General features: G+C 44.4%; 1 protein-coding gene across 1 annotated transcript; it reads left to right on the plus strand.

The window, feature by feature from the left end:
• The first annotated feature begins 1113 nt into the window (after positions 1-1113).
• On the plus strand, positions 1114-18255 carry LOC138112658 (protein spire homolog 1-like). The gene is made up of 17 exons (XM_069020107.1): positions 1114-1439; positions 2261-2292; positions 2741-2905; positions 3655-3780; positions 4058-4123; positions 5339-5371; positions 6999-7160; positions 9180-9248; positions 9721-9847; positions 10311-10435; positions 12084-12159; positions 12706-12857; positions 13766-13897; positions 15212-15276; positions 16115-16142; positions 16553-16695; positions 17844-18255. The coding sequence occupies exons 1-17, from the start codon at positions 1199-1201 to the stop codon at positions 18013-18015; spliced, it is 1914 nt and encodes a 637-aa protein (XP_068876208.1). The 5' UTR covers positions 1114-1198; the 3' UTR covers positions 18016-18255.
• The last annotated feature ends 1649 nt before the right edge of the window (positions 18256-19904 follow it).

Here is a 19904-nt window from a genome sequence, read left to right on the forward strand (position 1 = left end):
TGGCCCAGGGCCTGCCGCTGATGTACTGCATTCCCAAATGCCATAAGCGAGAAGGGAAATAAGGAGACATTTTGAGTGTTATTGACACTTTCTAAACCTCGCAATTCTCCAGTGTGTGCCTCGGGAGCTGTGGCCGTTGGGAACCAGCCCAGCAGCAGCTGAGCTGCTCCGTGAGGCGGTGCAGGGGTGTTCCGGGGGTGACCCCAGAGCCCAGCGCTGCAGCTGCGCCGTCCCATGTCACACACCCCCCTCAAAGTGCTGGAAAAGCTGCGTGACTGGCTTCACACCAGGAGCAATTCATATCCGGACTAGAGGATATAGTCTTAAGATGCACCAGGGAAGGTTCAGGTTGGACATTAGGAAGAATTTCTTCACAGAAAGGGTGATTAGACATTGGACTGGGCTGCCCAGGGAGGTGGTGGAATCACCATCCTTGGGGGTGTTTAAGGAAGGACTGGACGTGGCGCTCAGTGCCGTGGTGTACTGACACTGGTGTTCGGTCACAGGCTGGACTCGATGATCTCAGCTCTTTTCCTGCCCAGCTGATCCTGTGGTTGTGTGATATCGGCGTTCTGAGCAAGGAAGGGCCTTGCTGCCCACAGCCCGGGTACCCGCCCCGCCGTCCCGACCGCTCCATGCTCACAACCCCTGCTGTCGGAATTTGCTGTGGCAGGGACAAAGGGGCACTGCCAGGCCTGTGATGGATGCACGTGCCCCATGGAGTTGACTGCTGTAATGTATTACTGTTGGTGGAATAGTTTCCTATCAAAAAGATTCTTGTGGTGTTCTGAGTTCTCTTCCCTCAAGTACAAGACATTTCCTGCCTCTTTCCCTCCCTGCCTGAAGTTGAATGTACTCTTCCTATTTGCAAACATTGGGATTCCAATTGATAGATTTTTTAGCAACAAGGGAGTTAAATTGAGCACTATTTTTGTACGCTCTTCTCTTGATTCCATTTTGTTGTACACTTTGTTCTTTTAAGAAATCTCATACAGATACAGATAAAGTCGTGTCCCTTTAAAAGGACAGAGCAAAAATTGCCATTAATGGTTGCACCTGTGGGGAAGAGAGATAAGAGCAAACCAAGAGGTAGAACTGATAAAAGGCTGCTGTGAGCACTCACAGCAGAACACTCACACTAGAAAAGGGAGTGTTAAGCTCCCTAGGCATAGAGTGGTGATTAGAGGTGAAAAGAAAAATGGAGCCTCCAGAGTGTGAGCAGAGGATCACAAAGGTCTCTCTAGCTGAGCTTCTGAGGTGTTTTGAACATCCTATAAGTGAGGAGCAAGCCTGGGCTATCTGCTTTCAGTGTTGCAGGAAAATAGAGCAGTTGGCTCAGGGGCTGTGCCCATCACTCCATTCTGTATTTATAAAAGGTTCTGGGAGCATCTTTATCCATGCTGATGGTACTGCTTCCTTCAAGGTCTACCACAAGTCTGGTAAGAGCATTGGTAGCTGTGGATGCCAAGGGTTGTTCCCCTGACAGAATGAAGTGTGTGGACAAAGTAGGGGAAATTTCTTTTCCCCTTTTTTTTTTTTTTTTTTTCTTTTCCCCTCTCTTTTCTCTGTACATTGTCATGGAACTATTCTCCTGCCTGTACTTCATTTCAGAGGACTTTAGATGAGTGGTAATACAGATGTATGACCTACTAATTTCTCTAGTAGTGGTCTGTTGAATCATTTGGTTTTAGGGAATAGCTGTGATGAAAGCCTTCTACCACTCATGTTATTTGAAATAAATAGTCTGAGGCTTTGTTATATGTACTGCTCTGTTCGTCTTCCAGCATATGGTTCCTTTGTTATGGTAACTCTCACAGTAGATTTATGATTGGTACTTTCCCTTTTTTTGGTCACTATATGTAGCCAGCAAGTGGAACCAGTCTGTGTTAGGAAGGGCTTGGTTGGGCTGCAGCAGAGGTCAGTGCTAGGCTAACTCTTCAGGGACTAGAGTGGGTAGTAAAGAATAAAGACAAAGATCCTGTGCCTTCCCTGTGGTTGGATATCAATTTGCAAACAACAAAATGCAGTAGCTGTTACTTTGGGCTAATGCTCACAGTAACATGAGTCTCCTATGTTGCTTTCCAGGACTCCCCAAATACAGGCCTACTTTCCCCAGGTGGGACTGATTGTAGTCAGAGGAGTTAGTTACCTTATTAAAAAGAATGCTTCCTGTTCCCCTCCCTTGAAAAGGGTTCTAAAAGCTGTTTATCAATGCCTGTACAGATGTCTTTCTCCCCTGACCCTCATTTTTCCCTTTCAGATGCTGGCAGCATTCAGCAGTCAGAGGACAAGGTAAGCCTGTGTCTTTACCTTCACTGTGTTTGCAGATATAATCCTGTTGTAGTAGAAGGCCAGCTCAGGAGATGCAGATGTCTTTGGAAACTATCAAGGTGCTTAAATTTGCTGTGCCCTGTGAGAGTGACTTCCCTGCAACCTGAAAAAGCAAACAAAATTCTTGGACTGAACTTAAGTAAGGCAATGGGACTGGGAAACAATGTGGGCAGATGCTGTCTACTGTGGAATAGGCCAGAGTCTTTCTGTCCTAATAACAGATATCTTAGGGCTGCCAATTAAGGCCATTTAAAAACTTTAAACCAGCTTAAATGGAGGGTATATCTCATCCTGAGAGATGTGCTCAGTCCTTGGGAGCAGAGGAGGGTACTGGAATGGTCGAAAGTGAGAGCTGTGATGTTTTCCACAATGCTTTGTGCTGCACTGCTTCCTTGGTCTCTGTCTGCAGCTGTTGGAGTACTTGGGAATGGTGATCTATGAAGCCCTGGACTGGGGAATTGACAGCCAAGTGGAGCGAGAACTGAGTGATCCTTTGGAGAAACTGCTGTGCCTCATGTTGAAACTGGATGACAAGGCAATGAAACCACCAGTCACCCTGCAGGATGTTATCAAGGTTTCCTTCTTCCCACTTAGTAAATATAGCAGGTTTAGAGGAGTTGATGGAACAGTGCTGTTAACTGAGAGGCAAGACAGTTTCTGGGAAAAAGCTGGGTGGGCTGTTGGAGGACACAGAGGGAATATTGGCTTTCCCATCAGAGGGTAAAAGCAAAACCATTTTAGGTGTTTGTAAGTGCCCATGGAAAAGAATTAAAAAGGAAGACTGAGCATGGCTTTCCCACAGCTGTGTCTACAAAATCCTGTACACAGTCTCCAAATGCAATACCTAGAACACTATGGATATTGAAAAAACTTACTTTGCATAGAATTCAGCTTCTGCAAAGGCTGGGATTTGAATGTCTCAATTCAAACAAATATTTCCCTCTCAGCCATAATTTAAAGGTATGAGAAACTTCCCATCCATCTGTCTGATCAGGGCAGGGAAAATGAACAGGGCAAGTGACTCCACCTGCTGTGGGTTGTTGTTCTTTGAACTGGAGGCTTCCCCTTTCAGGTGCTTGTTTCAAAGCACACCTTATGGAAAACAAGGTATACAAATTACACAGCTACTTCCATTATTGTACATAAAAGATTGGACATCTTCCTTCTTTGTTCCTCTGTATCTGCAATAGAAAAAAAATATAAAGGGGCAGTGAAGAAGGTGATTTTTAACCATGGATTGAGGAATCTGAATCTTGCTTTATTCCATCCTACCATGATTTTTTAAATTTCAAGATCTTTTTTAAATAGCTGCACTTCTTTCAGGTCTGCGAGGAGCACTTGTCCAGGCCTTCTGAGGCTACCAGCCACTATGAAATGACTTGTAGGAGTCTGTTTACTGAATATATGGAACTTCAGAAGCTTGTAACCATCATCCAGACCTCCAAAGAGGTACATTACCCATTAGCTGCTATTCCCTCTACCTTCACACACTCACCAAGTTCTAGAGTAACCTTCTTATTGCACTAGAAATGGAGCACCTGGATGAAGGTCTGTTTTCACTATGTGAATAGCTGCTGTCTCTGCACCATTTTTATTTATTGTAGCATTTGAAAGTTTAGGTGTTTAGAGCTTCTAGGCTTTTCAGATAAACATTAGTAATTTATGCTGGATAGACAGGAGATCACTGAAGAGTGTAAAGTAATGACCTCATGTGCTTGCTTCTCAGAGACTGAGAAAAATGGATGTGGAAGATTGGGTGGAAAACCCCATTCAAAAGAAGAAAACCCATGGTGTAAGGGATTTATTTTCTTCATTATGGGGGACTGGGTTTTTTGGTCAGTGTTGGCTCTCTGAGGCTTTCCATTGATTCTTCTATGAAAAATAGAGCTTGAACACAAATTAAACTGCTTAGGTTGTTCAGGAGCCTGAGTAGTTAAAGACTTGTTTGCAAAACAAGCTGGGGAATGAACTTGAAGTTAAACTATTTCATATGTCAACCTCACGTGGACTTCTATTCTACCCAAAGATTGTCTTTGTGGTCCAACTTAAACCACTTCTAAAAATGAAGTTGGAGGCAGTCTTTGGAGTAAGTGCCCATAAGTAGTTACTCAGGCTCTTTCTACCCACAAATGAGCCCCAAATTCCAGCTCTTGGCAGGAACTGACATCTGCCAAAAGCAATCTGCTCCTTTCTCATAGCTGGACTGAAAACTCCCAGAAACCTGTTCTGTTGTTGGTAGTCCTGGGGTGGACTAGCTCACTCTTATTATGTGGGATCTCTGTTGGTCAGGACTGGCAGGGACTGAAGGCCAGTAGCACTGTCCATCTTTGTGGTTGTGCAGCTCCAGCAGCTCAAACAAAGGGGTGAAGGAGGGTGAGGAGATGTCTCTCCTGCCTTCTGTGCACTGCCTTTCTTGCCTTTGCCTTCTGTCCTTCCATAGACGTTGGACTGTGTGGTTGGGGAAGGGAAAGCAACTTGCTGTGCTTTTTTCAAGGCTCTACACTGTCAGGGCTCAATCAGAAACAAATAGCTTCAGGCTGGAGCTCTGCCCAGCATAAACAAATGCTCTGTAGTCTGGAGTCTGTGGAGACAAACAGCAAGCCCCAAGAGACTTGTGGACTTGCTCCCTTTGTCTAAATAGCACTTGCTTTGAAGCGTGCTCAAAGTATTTGTATGAAAATGTTTGTGAAATGTGTGTTTGGGCATATTCTCAATTTTGTGATCTATTAAAATAAACTGGCAAGCTATCTCAAACCACAAACTCATCAACTGCTATAGCTCTTTTCTGCAGGGAATACATGAATAAATACATGGCTTTTCCGTGTGGCCCGAAGGCCAGTGTATTTGGCCTCTGCTCCTTCAGGAGACATGAATTCCAAAAGCTGGATGTCTGTTGCAAATCCTCTGCCTCTAGTTTCCAAGTCCTTAAGCACCAGTTGATTGCATTGCTCTGACAAACTCTTGAGTTTAAAATAACCAGGATGCCATCTTCTCTGCGATCCCACAGATTAGAGCTGATGCCTTGAGTGGTACTAAGCAGGTAATGTGCTCTATGAACCTCACTTTTTCATGTTGACTGATACAAAACAGGTCTTCTGAAATGCAGACTACAGCCTGGCAGCATGCAGGGTTGTACAGTTTCAGCAGAGCTTATTTCTACATGTCCCTTGTTGGTATTCACCTTGAAATCTATGCAGTGAGACCTGTTAGAAACACAGCTGTCTTACCATTCACTGTTGAACTCAAGGCAATGGGTTTAGAGGGTTGTAGTCCTTTGTCTTATACTGCACAGGTTGTGGGAAGTTTAGGTGGCTTTTGACAGTACATGGGATGGCACAAATAGAATAATTGCAGTGATCCAGTCAGTAGGGAAATAAAAATGAGTGCTAATGATGTCACCAACATCTGAAAAATGTTTTGGGTGTGCAAGTTGCTCTGAAATGACCAGCTGGAGGCAATTCTTGTCCCCAAACTAATGTGGCAATATTACAGTACAGAAGTCTCTCTTCAGGTCATGTCTCTCAGTCAATTTCAGTCACCATGTGAAATACAACTCTATAAAGTGCAAATGCCTTGGGATAAGCTATTCCAAAAGTCTCAAGTACTGATGACTTTGCCCAGAGACTTTTGTGTGTTCTCCCACACAGTATTAAATATAGCCTAGGAGATATGTCTAGTGTTTGGTCATTCTTTGAGAGTTCTAGTTCTCTGGAGTTGAGGTATGACTGTACCAAAGCCAGGCTAAAACAGTCCAACAAAAATATGTCTCCTTGAAGGCAGCCATCAGGCAGAGATTGCCTAAGACTCTTCTTGGTATTTTACCAAGATACCTGAAGGGGTGAGTTGAGAGAAGGTGCTTCATGCTGTAAGTAGAAAAGAGAGAGAAGCCTAAGTCAGAGACTTCGTTCTGAGGCAGTTTTGTACAATGTTTTGCTTCCCTATCACTGTTTCTAATACCATGACTTGTTCTTACTCAATTTGCCACTGGGGTCCAGATAAGCTGTTGATTTAGCACTTCCATTACAATGTTGTCTAAACATGCTATTGAGTTGATTTTTTTTTTTTCCTGCCTTGAACTTTTGTTGGGTTATACTGCATGCCTGAACATCCTCAGATACTAGTACAGAAACAGGATGAGCAGATGTCAGGGTTTTTAGCTTGTGTCTCCAGGCTGAGATTACTAACCTATGCTGCCTTTAAGTATGAGATCCCTTCCCACTTGTCGTCTTCTTTTGTTTCTGGATACTTCAACCCTTGGTTTCTGAAAATTTAGGGGATTTTAATGTTAAGATTTGGGGTTTCATTCCCAGTGTTTCTTAGGATCCAGTAGGATGAAAACACCCTTGCACCTGGAGCACTTGCAGAAAGAAAATGTGTCTATTAATTTACCTGGCAGCAAAAGCTGTATTTTGCTGAAGTACATCCATAAAGTTAATGACAAAATTTGGGAATGAGCTTGGTGAGCCAGCTACCAGTTTCCTTGTTGTAAATTAACTTCTTTGGTACTGCTCCCTGATCTGGAAGTGAGGAGAAGGGCATGTTAGGGACACAATTCTGTGTTTCTGAATGACTTCAGCTGTTAAGTGTGCCCTGTTACATGGAGGGAGGGGATGCTGCTCTGAAAGTTCTAGCCATCTACTGACTTGGCCCTTGCTGGTTTCTCCGAGGCATCCCTGTGGCCTGGTGTCATCTGTGAGCTGCAGACTGGCGTGAGGCTGCGCAAGGCCGCTGAGCAACCGCGGCGTGGTGTGTCTCCAAAAGAACGTATTCGCTCTCCCTACGAGCTGCTTTTGGATGACATTGAGCACAAGAGGTACACCCTGCGGAAGGTGAGTGACTGGAGTCAACAGACAACTTTGGAAGCATGTGCTCTACTTCATTTCTGAGCAGTATGTGTTGAGACCTCTTCTCCAAAGGCTTGTCTTTCTCAAAGGTACACAACAGTTTCATGGAATAGGCTCTTGCTTGCTTGTGCTTTCCACCTTGGACACTTGTGTCCTTCCAGGCTCCTTGAGCTGAGCTGCGCCTGGCATCTTTTACTTGTTGCCTTGTCTTCCCAGATACTGTGGTGTGTATGCAGGTGCAAAAGCACTTTTGAGACAGTTCTCTGCTCAGCCTCAGGCAGAGGCCTCTGGGCAGTGCACTCAACTACTGCAGGAGTTTAGTCAGGGTAGAAGATGTTGAGCCCCTCTCAGGGAGGGGTAGGGACTTCCAGCTTCACCACTTGGTTGGTGAAGATGACCAGATACAAAAATGTCTGGGGTGTCTCTAAAGGCTTGGGATGCTCTTTGCTTGCTGCAGCTTGAGCTGGGAATGATGAGCAGATCTAAAACACTGGCACAAGGCCTTGTGGCATTGGCGTGCTTTGCAAACAGACGTCTTGGCAGCAGATGAGACACAACTCTCCTTGTAATAAAGAGCGGTATTACAAAAAGTGAAAACTTTGCATAGTGCACTAGATATCAGCTTTTTTCTCCTCTGTGTTGGTGCTGCTAGAGTGTAGCAGGTTTAAAAGCTTCAGTTAAACCATGCACCTCTATAAAATCCCAGCTCTTGCTTGCTTGACTCTGCCTCCAGGTAAGGCTGTGTCATGTGTTTGGAGATGATCTCTTGATGGATATGTAAATTAATAGTATTGGAAAGGAGACAGTGCATCATAACTAACTTGTATTCCTTGCAATGTACTGTGTATCAATTCACTGTGCAGTACAGAACTGTAACTCAAGGTGGCAGGATGATCTGGGTCTTGGGGTTTTTTTTCTTTTTTTTTTTTTTTCTTCCCCCTTTCCTTTTTTCCTTTTTGGTAACTTTTTTCTTTGGTCCACGAGAAGCACAAACATGTTTGAAGAGTAGTAGTCAGAAATGCTGAAAGAAAGCAGAGTGCTACTGCTCAGGTCTTTGTGAAGGCTCTTAAACTAGGATTTCCCCATCTGCAAAGCTATTTTAAAGCTTGTCTAGCAAAGAGTGGTCTAATTTGCAAATGAATGAAAGCACAGCTAGTGTGGGAAGCTGTAGTGTTGTTCTACCTGCACTCCCACGTGTTCTGAAGTTGTACACACAAGTGAAAGTAAATGGCATGTCCTCAAAATAGGAATAAGTGAACAAGGCAGCTAAAGACATGCATGTGCAATTGACTTTTTTGTCAGTTCTCCCCTATGCAAGCACAGGGCTTGATGCTTCACATGAATATCTGCCCTGCAATTCTATCTTGCTATTGTTCCTAGTTTATGTAGGGCTGTAAGCCAGTCTCTGGGACTCTGGCTTATGCATACAGCTGCCTGCTGCTACGGTTCTTGTTAGTCTTGTTAACCCGTTCCATTGCTCTCCTCCCTGGAGCCGAACTTTTACTGGTGAATATGATGTGACCACGGTGGTTGTCAGGATCACTCCTGGCATTAATGTGTGAGCATGAGGGTTTTCCAGCAGCTTCTCAGAGCAGCTCATGAGCTGCTGGGGCTAGAAGGCTTTGTGCTCCTTGTGCAAGCCTCTAAGGGCTGTGCAGTACTTCCGATTGCCTCTGGTTTGCCACCAGCAAATCTTACCCTACCAAAAACCCATGTAAGGAAACTTCATTATTCTACACTTGCTGACTCTTTGTTTGTTTAGGGTTTTTTTTGTTTGTTTGTTTGTTTTGTGGGGGTTTTGTGTTTGTTTGGTTTGGTTTTTTTTTTTGTTTTGAGGTGGGGGGGTTTTGTTTGTTTTGGGTTTTTTTGTTTTGTTTTTTAATGCCTTCCCCACCTCCCTTGTTCCCAAATCCTTACTTGCATCATTCGCTATGCTCCTGAATGGCAGGGTGTACAAGGAGTAGAGAAAGAACTATTTCTTAAGCATCACTTCTGCTCTTTCAGGTGACCATCAAGCAGAAACACAGGGCCCCCAAAGTTGATGTAGCTGCTCCCAATCCTCATCTAAAGCCGGTAGGTGAGCTGGTGCTGAATCTGATGATAGCAAAACAAGGTAATTCTGGAGCTGACAGGATGTTTTGAAGGAATATAAAGCTAATACCTTAGCTACTGATTTGTATTGGGGAGGGGGTTATATTAACCATGCTTTTGAATAGACCCTCCTGCCAAACATGGCACTAGGAAAACGGGAATTGACATCTTCATAGAAGAAAGATGATCAATCTTCCTACTTCTTCCACTGCTACTTTAATTTGGAACATTTTGTGGTCTTCAAAGAACTCCTGGAGTTCTCAATTTCAAATTTGAGAGTCACTATAGTATTCTACTATGCAGAGTGCTGAAGGGTGTCTCATGTGCAGGGCCCAGTGCCCTCTTGGGTGACAAGCACTTGCAAAACAGAGCCATTGCTGATGCAGTTGTTCTGTCACCACTGGGCTCCTTTCTCTGTCCAATGACTCTTTGTGGTCCTATGCTTTGCCTGTAGATGTTGAAGGTGAAGCTGAAACAGTGTGTGCCCCAGGAGCCCAGCTGGCACAAACAGCTCATGGCAGAAATAAAACAACCACCAAAGCTTCGGGCAGCAGCACAGGAAAAGGGGAGCAGGTCCAAAGGTACTATACTGAAAGTACTGCTATAGAGTGACTTAGCAAGCAAGAAAGTGATGTCAGCATTGGCTAAAAATAACAGATGGCCTTGGAAATGAAAGCCCTTATCTTTTCAATAACATTTGTAATGTAAGGGGCAGGGAGGAATATACAAATTTGGTGTGATAGAGGTGGTATGGCATAAGAAGAGTTATTTCTAAAAAATCTGTTTGTGTCTTATTAAGACTCAAAAGATATTTCAAGTTGTGCTTTTTTTAAATAGATGTTCAAATTTGTCTGTCCACTAAGTGAGATTACTTAGGATTTTGACCATCACCTAAGACTAAAAGATTATGTAACTATCAGGACAAAGTCTGGTTAAATCTCAAATTCCAATGGGTGGGTATCAAATTTGTCATTTTCTTGTCCCAGCTCAGTGTGTCATTTAGTCTGTGAGTATGGGGTTTTTTGTTCTCCCTCTCCCCTGCAGAAATGCTTGTGGCATCAAATACTGCCTTGAACTCTCCAAGTGACAGTTTATTACATCTCCAAGATGCCAGTACTGAGTTTAAAATTGCCAACACTACAACACAGCAGCTGGGACCAGGAGCTCAGGTAAGGCTTTAGGTGAAAGGACTATGGAGAGGCATGGGTACTTTAGGAATTGAGCTGCAAGCACATACATAACCTGGAAGCTCAGGAACAAATCCTAGTATAGGAAATCTTGTCTCAAAAGTGAAAAAATGTGGTACTGCTGGGTTCACTGAAGTCCTTTCCTCTACAGAAGCTCATGTCATATTCAGACACCTCTGTTTGTGGCATGACTGAAGCATATAGGTACTGATCTCTCTCTCTGACCAGTGACAGCATGCAAGGGAATAGCCTGAAGCTGAGTCAGGGGAGGTTTAAGTTAGTTATCAGGAAAAGGTTTTTCACCTGCAGGAGCAGGCTTCCCAGAGAAATGGTCACAGCACCAAGCCTGACAGAGCTCGAGAGGCATTTGAACAATGCTCTCAGGCACATGGTGTGACTCTTGGGGTGGTCTTGTGCAAGGGCAGGAGTTGAACTTTGGTGATCCTTGTGGGTCCCAACTCAGGATATTCTATGATTCTACAGAACTGAGGTCTGCTCTGGTCTCTGAAAACTAGATCCTCCAGAAGTTTTAATAGCATGGGAGTCTGACCAATATGGGCCAGAATATTCCCACTCTTACCTCACAGTGAGGCATTTGATGCTAGATGTATTGAGGTATTTTGATTTCATGTGGTATGGTAGCTCATGGAAGGAAAACGTAATGATTTATTTTCAGGAAGCAACTTGATGGGTGAATTCCCACTCATCTGTCTGTGGAGTTATTTTGGGAGCACCATTCTTCAGTAAACCACGATACACAGTCTTTGGGTTCTTTAACTCCTGGCTCTGTCATGAAAAGCTTGACTGCTTGGTTCTGGGATTCAGTCTGAGCATATTCTGAAATTCTGTGGAACAGAACTTAAGCCCTAACACATCATGTCTAGCACAGATGCTCTGGCATATAAACAGGAATCTGTTTTCTGTAAATATTTCTGCTTGAAATGCAGTTGCCTAACTGAGGAAAACAGATATGAATTAATAAAAGCAGAAAATCTTAGCTATATTTTCCCCAGTCTGTGCTACTTGTAGTAATGTTCAGCATTTGAGAACCCTGTGGTTGATGTATTACTGCTAAACTAGAAGGACTTTCATAGGGAGACTAATATAATCAAATTTGTTTTCTGCTTGTCTAGACAAGGTAGAAACAATGCTGTTGAGATAAAGCATGGGGCTTGAGTTGAGTTAATGAGTTGGGTTAGTCACAGTCTCTTGAACTGTTCTCCAGTGTTGCTACATGTGAGCAGGAGCCAAGAAAATGGTTCCAGTGTATTCCATGGGTTGCATAGGGAGGCTGTTGCAAACTTGGTTCCTGAACAGATGAACTCTGGTACTAGTATCCACTATTGTACTTGGGCAAGAGAGACAACAGGTGAATTTGAAACTTCACTAACTTAGCTGGAACTTCCTAGTTGTGGAGTGCAGGGGGAATTAACTTGATATTCCAAGAGGAAGTAGAAAGTTCCTAAATGTACTCCATTGATTTTTGTCTCTGCTCCACTTTTGGCTGAGCCTTGAACATTTCTGGTCTGTTGTGGGCATCCTGGATTTTGTTAGGCATCAGTAGTTCTAATGAAGTGGCCTTGGTGTCTCTTATATGCAGATTATGAACATCCTGTCCTCTGGTCTACAGGAAACCACTCCCAAGCTGCCTGCCAGTGCCTGCCTTCCCTCCACCAGGCCACCGGGATTATCCTGTTTCACCACAGGTCAGTGCACTTCTGGCTGCACATCTAAACCAGGTCACAAAATACAGCCAGTGGTTTTATGGGCTCCCAAAGCCTTGGGCTGGGCTCAATGTCCGCTTCTCTGATCACCTGAAGATACTTTGCAGGAGAAGTTCCAACACTAAATAAAGTCTGGGGAGGTGCCCTTAGAAAATAATTTCTCGGCAGTTGGCTGAAGCTTGTGTAGCTCCTGCAGCTTCAAAACAATGATTGCATGTCCCCAAAGGCCTGACTGGAATTTGCAGTAAAAGCTAAATGAGTGTTTTGAATATTCAAGTAGAAAGTGCAGCACTTCATTTTATGAAGCTAAATGGTGCTAATGAAGCCTCATCAGTGCCTACTGACAAGCATAATTGCTGTAACCTCTGCTTTTTTTGTGATCTGAACAGATGGGCTGGAGGGGGAGAGGTGTAAGCCTTGCTACCTTCAGAAGGCAGTGTAGTGCTCTTGAGTGTTCAGCTTTCAGGGTGAATACTTGGAAACTGGCAGTTGGTTTTCTGCACCCTAAAACTCTCTCTTCCCATCCAGGTCTTGCTGCAAATTTTATGTGTCCTCCCATGAGTGCACCCACACCAGGAGACATTAAACTGAAGTGTTTCCTGAGCACTGGCCAACAGAAGCTGCCTCCTTACAGAGGAAGGTCCAGATCTTTAGAGAGAGGCCTTCAAAGCAAGGAATTTGTAAGTCCAACATGTCAGCAAGCAACCCTGGTCTGACACCTCTGATAATGACTTGCACCTTGATCCTCATGCAAGCAGTAAGCATGCCCTGTGGTTTTTGTCTTGGGACATATTGTGTCTGAAGTATGTATATTATTCTCTCCTTGGAGACAGCTTAAGAGAAGACTGGATGCTGTAGTGTCCTTGTGGTTGCTTCCCACTTTGAATGATATGAAATGAAGTTTTCTCATACAAGAAGAGAAAAATACCATGGCATTACTTGAAAGTGTCCATCAAGGCTTACTCAAGCAGAATGCAATTGAAAGTGGGACTGTCCTGCTTTCTCCATGTCCCTTCATTCTCTCTAGATTCTGATATGCTCACAAGGATGTTGTAAGCTGCAGTAAAGGGGAATAAGTAGTTAACAAAATGTGGATAGCACAGCATTGGTGACTTTTAAATGTATAATGTATGTAGAACTGAAGTTATCAGGCTCTGAATGATGGTTGTGGGTGAAATGCTGGGGTTTGTGTGCTTCTGGGCAACCCTCTGAATTATGGCCTCACCCTATTCTGCCCTGACAAGGTGTGCTGTGCTCTTGTCTCTTTCTTTCCTTCTGCATCCCTCCTTGCCCCACCTTGGTAAGTCTCTGAGCTCTCTGACACCTCTTGTATCCAGGAGGGGCCAAGGTGGCATTTGTTCTGTGGCCTGTTCCAAAAAGTAAAATGTCTCAAAGGAATCTGCTTGAAAACTGCAGCAACCACTCACCTCCCTGTAGTAGTTTCTCTGCTAGTATTGTCAAAGAGTCACCTGATAGTCCCTATCACAAGCAAAATGGGTTTTTGGAGAAAAATGCTCCTGATCCTTTGGGACCCTGAACAGCTGCTTTCTTCAACTTGATCTGATGTTTAACTTCTGTCTTTCAATAGGACTGTCCCTTTCCTACCAAGTGGCCATCACCAACCATTGCTGAGCTGATTGGAACCAGATATGCAATGATGGTGCTGGAAGGACAAGGCCTCTTCCAAGGAGGTAGTGATGGTGTCTTTCCAAGGGCAAAGGTATGTTTCTTCTCCTTCTCTTTGTGCTGCCCTTGCCTTTTCAAAAGCTGGCAGGTTTCATGGCCCTCAGTGATGAACTGCAGAGGTGCCCTCTACCTCAACTTATCCTATTTGTAACAGCTGATCTGAGTTTCGCCCTAGGCTGGAAAAATTTTTTAGTATTTGTGCAGTGATGGCTTCTAATCCATCTTAAACTGTGTAAATTGCCTAGAAAGTAGCCCAACTTTTGCTTGTTGCTTCTTGTCTGATTTCCATGCAAGGAGAGCTGACTGCCATGACCATTGGTCAACTCTGAAATCCCAAAGCAAATAGTTGGGATTTGGTACTGCTAAACAGTGAAACGAAGGCTCTTGACTCAGGCTCCCACGCCCGAGTTGTGCTGACTCAAACCACCTTGACAATTGGACATGAAGGCCAAGAAGATGAGGGGCACAGGGAAGGAGCTGTAGCTCAGGACTGTTGGCTGTTCATGTTTCTTGACTTCTGGCTTATCCCCTGAGTCTCCTGTAGAGAGGGGGTGTTGCAACCACCTCTCCTGAGCAGATGTCCTGAGTACAGGCCCTTCGCAACACAGATGTGAGGAAGCCTCTTGGCTTTTGGGTCATTTTCTTGCCCTCATTTATTTAGCAGTATGGACAGAGTCAAAGGCTCTACTAGCAGAGCTATGCTACTTCCACAAGCTATCTGATGCTCCTGAGACTGAATCCTTGTTTTCTTCTCACCTCCCTGACCCTGCTTTAACTTGCCTGCTGTATGACTATTCTAAAATGGCTTTCTTACCCCCTGCTGTTTTTTTAGCTTTCTCAAGTTCTACTTCTCAAGATAATATCACTTTGACTGCCAGCTGTGTATGAATGTGCTCTTTTTTAGAAAGTCCAGGCAACTCATCAGCTTCCTTATGACTCATTTTTTGCTTCAGGATTGAATTCAAATTTGCCCTGATTTAATCTCTTTGGGATTGCTGCAGTCTACCTCAAAGAATGTCTCTCTTCTTCTCTCTCTTAACTAGCTACTGTTACACTCTTGCACAATACAGCTATTGTTTGCTCAAGAGCCTTTTTCTAAACTCCTGTTGTCTGGCAGCTGCCCCAAACCTCTGCATTATAAAAACACTGGCCTCCAAGTAAGAATTTTTTTGCCTTTTTAGCTTTTAATTCCTGTGTCTTTGCTATCCTTTATTGGACCTCTGTTATTGTATATGAATCTAAAGCCTTTAGAAGGTTTGTTTATGTGCTTGCTCTTTGGCAGGCAGTGGATCCTGTTGGTACAAAGATATTTCCCATTTGCATTCACAAATAACTTTCCTTTCCACAGATCTGTTTCAGCTGCCATAAGCAGATGTTTCTTAAGTGGCCTTACAACTGTTACCTCTGCAGCAGGTGAGCTGGTACAAAAGAAAAGAAACGAGGAAAGAGAAAAGAGTGAAAGAACATTGCTGAGAATTTTCAGTATTCATTGGTTGTACTACTGGATAGGAACAGGTTGCTGAACCCTTCAGCTTTGCCTTACTGTACAAGCCAGGCTGAAGTGTCTACAGCTGGGGAGGATGTGGAAAGTCTTGTCTCTGAAGTAGTATCTCAGTTTTAGTATTAAGTCAGCAATAGCCAAATTTCCTGTGCCAGTATTAAATTTGTTTCTCTGAGATGAACCTCTGCATTTTGCTCTAAAGGTTTGATATAACTTCAGCCAAGGGCTTGAACAGGTTCTGCGAGAGGGTCTACACCAGAATCTTCTGTTGAGGACTGAAAAAGAGAACTCCAGACCTTGTGACTGGGGAAGGAGTTGAGCCTACTTGTATCCACTTACATGTCAGGGGCTTTCTGTTCTTGGGAGAGTGAGAGAGGAACTTCAGGCTCATTAAGGCTCACTTAAATCTATTTGAAGGAGTCGTGAAGCACTGAATTGATTATAAGCAGCAAGTAAACAACCATTGGCAATTGAGCAACTGTCTGGTGGTAGTGCTGGGTGAAGTGTAATGAGTATTTGCAGATAAAGCCTTGAAGCTATGGATGTTGACACATTTCAGATGATTTAAACTACCAGAAATAGGAAGGCTGGCAAACTGAATAGGGGACTTCTCAGCTTGCTCACTTTGCCATCAAGTGATTCTGCCACAATCATGAGTTCAGACTTATTTGAGAATGTCACCTGTAGCTGCAATATTGGTATCTGCTGAGCTTTACTCAAATGATGATGCTGGAGACTTTTTTCTTTCAGGGTTGTCTGCTGTGACTGCTGCGTTAAGGCAAGTCTAGTCTTTACAACAGCATATGGGATTTTTACATTTTCTGCTTTCCCTCCTCCTCACCTAGTTCTCAGAAGCTTTCCTTCATCCCACTGATACCTCAAATCTACCCTCTAGCTAGTTTCTAAGAAAATAGAAGAGGGAATAGTATGAGGTGTAAAAGTAGCCAGGGTGACACAGATATCTCTTGTCATACTCAGCTAAAACAACTCTGGTTCTTCTTTCTTTCATCCTGTGTAAAGTGGTTGGGATTACACTGTGCTCTATTTATACAAGGGTCAGAAAGTTCACTGCATTAATGTCTACCTTTTAAGTGCACCAATAAATCAATTGCATGGCATGCAAATTGTCTTGCTAAGGAGGAGGATGTGTTTCCCTGAGAACTCAGGTGACTTGTGTTGTGATTCTAGATGTCAATGCCCTTCAGAACATGTGTACATCTCCCACTTCAGTTCCTAAAATTTTTGAGACTCTCCAGAGAGGAGGACCCAGCTACTCAAGAGCAGAAGAGCTCCGAGTTGCTACATGAAATACAGCACTGGCAGTATTTTGGGTAAGATGGGACGAAGTTGTTCTGGTTTTGCCTTGAAAGATGTCACCAGTTACTTATGCAAAGCTACAAACATGCAGATAGCAGTGTGTAGTATTGGGCTGGTCTGCTGAATGTTCTGTTGAATGACTGGTTTTAGCCACTGCTCTACCTAGGCTACAGTTCTCTGGAAGTATTGTGGATTTTAGATGACCAAAAGGGAGGAAGTGTAGGTGCTCTGAAATGTGTTTTCCTTTTCAACTAACAGGTTTGTGACATGGATTTAGAAATGTCTATATTAATGCAGACATACAAGGCTCCTTGCACTACCTTCATAGTAGGAGGATTTCCAGACCCCATCACATTCTATCCCCCACAGCTGGAGGTTTGTCACTGCAATCCAGAAGTAGCCACTTTCTACCTAGACATGAAATGTCCCAATTGTGGCTCAGGTATAACTGACTGAAGAGTGATGCCACACATGGTTTCTTGGTCACTCCACACACATACAGACCCTTTCCTTTTGTCCCCAGAAAATGAATTATTCCAAAAAGAGCTTTTGACAGTTCTGGGTGAAAAAGACAGACAACATGCATATAAGACTGAAAACATACATTATCTCTTAAGTTCTCTTCTTTCCAAAGCAGTTAAATTTTCTACTGGGGGAAGCAATACCTTCTTTTTGGTCTTCTGAAACCATTCTTTAATGTAGCCAGAATAAAGACACAGCAGTTTCTGGTTCTAAGGCTTGTACTTCAGTTGCCAAAAATCAGGAGTAGTGTTCATTACTGAAGTTAACTGCATGGGGCAGGCAGTAGTTTGGTCTGTGTTGTAATGCAAGTGCTGCAGAAGAGGCCTGAGAGACTGCATTACTGTCACACTGCAGGATGGCCAAAAAATGTCCTGCTGCATGAGGATGCAGCCATAACCTTGGACCAGACACAGATATCCATTAGCCCTTTGGCTGACACACTGTCAATAGAGAGAAGGTGTCAGTAAGTGAAGCTGTTCTGGTGCTTTTTAGCCTCCCTAAGTGGTGCTGATGGCTCTTTTGAACCTGTGCATTTGGCTAAATCACTTAGCAGCCTGGGAGAAGGGTGGAAGAGCACCATGCCCTCTAACAGAACCCTGGGTCAGCTTTCCTGCTTTTGTTGTTCCCTCTCCCCCTCCAGTGTACCCGTTGTTTTGGAGCCCCGTTGCCTAGCACAGCCGCTGTGCTGTTACACAGGGGCCGTGGCAGACTGGCTGACTGCAGACATCTGTACACGGTGTGAGCAGTATCTGTTGAATGTGGCTTCCAGTCAACAGCACAGCATCCCTCTCAGGAGAATTTCCTGGACTTGAACCAAACTGGAACGATTCTACCATACATTTCTCCTGTCACTTGTTATGTACCTGAAATAAATGAAACAGCTTTATGCACCTACTGACATAAAGGCCTGAATAAAAGACCTCCCTGCTGGTTAGTCTAAGCAGGAAGCACAGTTAGTATTTCTGTATTGTGAAGTATTCTAAAGCTTTGTGGGTTTTAGAACTGTTTTATTCTTTTTATGTGTCTTGGGAAAAATAAATGTTGAAGCATTATCACGCCTTTGGCATTTCTTTCTTTGCACCTGCAGTTGTCATTGTTCTGTGGCACTGTTTGCATTCATTGCTGAGCAGACTTCATCTAATGTACTGAGCAGAGAGAAACTTCAAACCAAAACCCCCATTTCTGAGAGGCTTGGAAAGTGGAGTTCTCAGTTATGCAATCACATCACCATGCACATTGCAAACACTCCTTCCTCATAACTCACAGCGTTGAAGCTCACTGCATTGATGCATGTAGTGATGGCTGCTCTGTCTGCTTGCATTAGGAAGCAGATTTGATTTAGGAAGCTTGTTTTGGTTTTTGTCTATGCAATATCATGCTTTGTCACCAGAGCTTTCTGTGCATCTCACAGATGTACCTATTATATCTCAATGCTGTCATCAGCTGAGGGGCACAGGGTTGTTCTTGAGAGATTCTTGCTCAGTGTCTTGGCCTTAAACATTTGCCCTGGAATAAACTGGACTATCGCAACATTTCATAGATTTTTGTGTGTGTTTAAAACAAAAAGAGATACTTGATAGTATATTTATTGATCCCCAGCAATTGCCTTAATGGAAGGGATGTGGGGCCTGATGGAGTTTGCCTTGGCAAGTTTTGTAGGGCCTGGACAGAGAGTGTTGAAGGATTCAATGGACCTGTAGCTGGAATGAGTCATGCTGAAGAAGATAATGGCTGGGAAGGCCAGTTCTAGGTAGAGGAGAAGGGGAAGAAAAACATGTTTAAGCTGAGCCCAAGGTCTGCATCCAAACTGCCGTGAGGGTCAATATCTCCAGCTGACTTGCACTGGCCTGACTCTGCTTCCTCCCAGCTGCCTGTCTGCAAGCTTGTGCCTACTTGCAGGTTTGGGCAAGCTCTGCAAGTAAATGAATGTGGGGAAGCTGGAGCTTGTGCTTCCTTTTGGAGCAAGTTCAAGTGTTCCTCTTCCTTCAGTCAATTAGGAGGGGTGCAGCCTGCCTGTCCAGCTCCTCTGCTGCATGTGCCAGTTGCTGGTGCTTCTGGGAAGCACATCCTTATCAGGCAGGTGGGCTCCTTGCAGGCTGCAGGGAATGGCAGCCAAGCCACAGGTGTGCTTGCTGGCAGGATGGGCACAGTGTGGGGCCAGGGGCGTGAGGCGCTCTGGGATGCTTGCTGAGTGTGGTAGTTTAGAGAGAGCCAGAACTGAGCTTAGATAGGCCTGCTTGGAGTAATGTGTAAGGCCAAAATGCTGCTTAGAGCTGGGGTGCAGCAGCAGGGAGAGAAGGTGTCTGTACGGCACTGAGGTAGACTTCAGTTCACCTGTGGAGCAAAGGTAGTTCTTGGTTCTGTCTCTTGCACATCTGCGGCAGGGTCACAGGGGCTTGTTTCACTGCCTTTCCCTTTCCCTACCTTGAGACCATGACAGGGGTGATGAAATGCCCTCACTTGCAGAACAGACAGGCAAAGCGGTGGGGGAGTTTGTGCTATCCCTGATCTCGATGCTGATGGGATAACCCCTGCTCCCATCATTGCTCTCAAGGACACTGGTTGCAGTGGCCACGGGACGGTGACAGTAAAGCCTCTGTCCCTGTGCCCGAGGGCCATCTGGTCCTTCTGCGCCCCGGCTGAGCCGGGACACCTCCTGTCCGCCTGGGGGCAGCCGCGGGCCGCGCCGCCCAGAGCCGGG

Source organism: Aphelocoma coerulescens, chromosome 1 (assembly GCF_041296385.1).
Source record: "Aphelocoma coerulescens isolate FSJ_1873_10779 chromosome 1, UR_Acoe_1.0, whole genome shotgun sequence".
Taxonomy (NCBI): domain Eukaryota; kingdom Metazoa; phylum Chordata; class Aves; order Passeriformes; family Corvidae; genus Aphelocoma; species Aphelocoma coerulescens.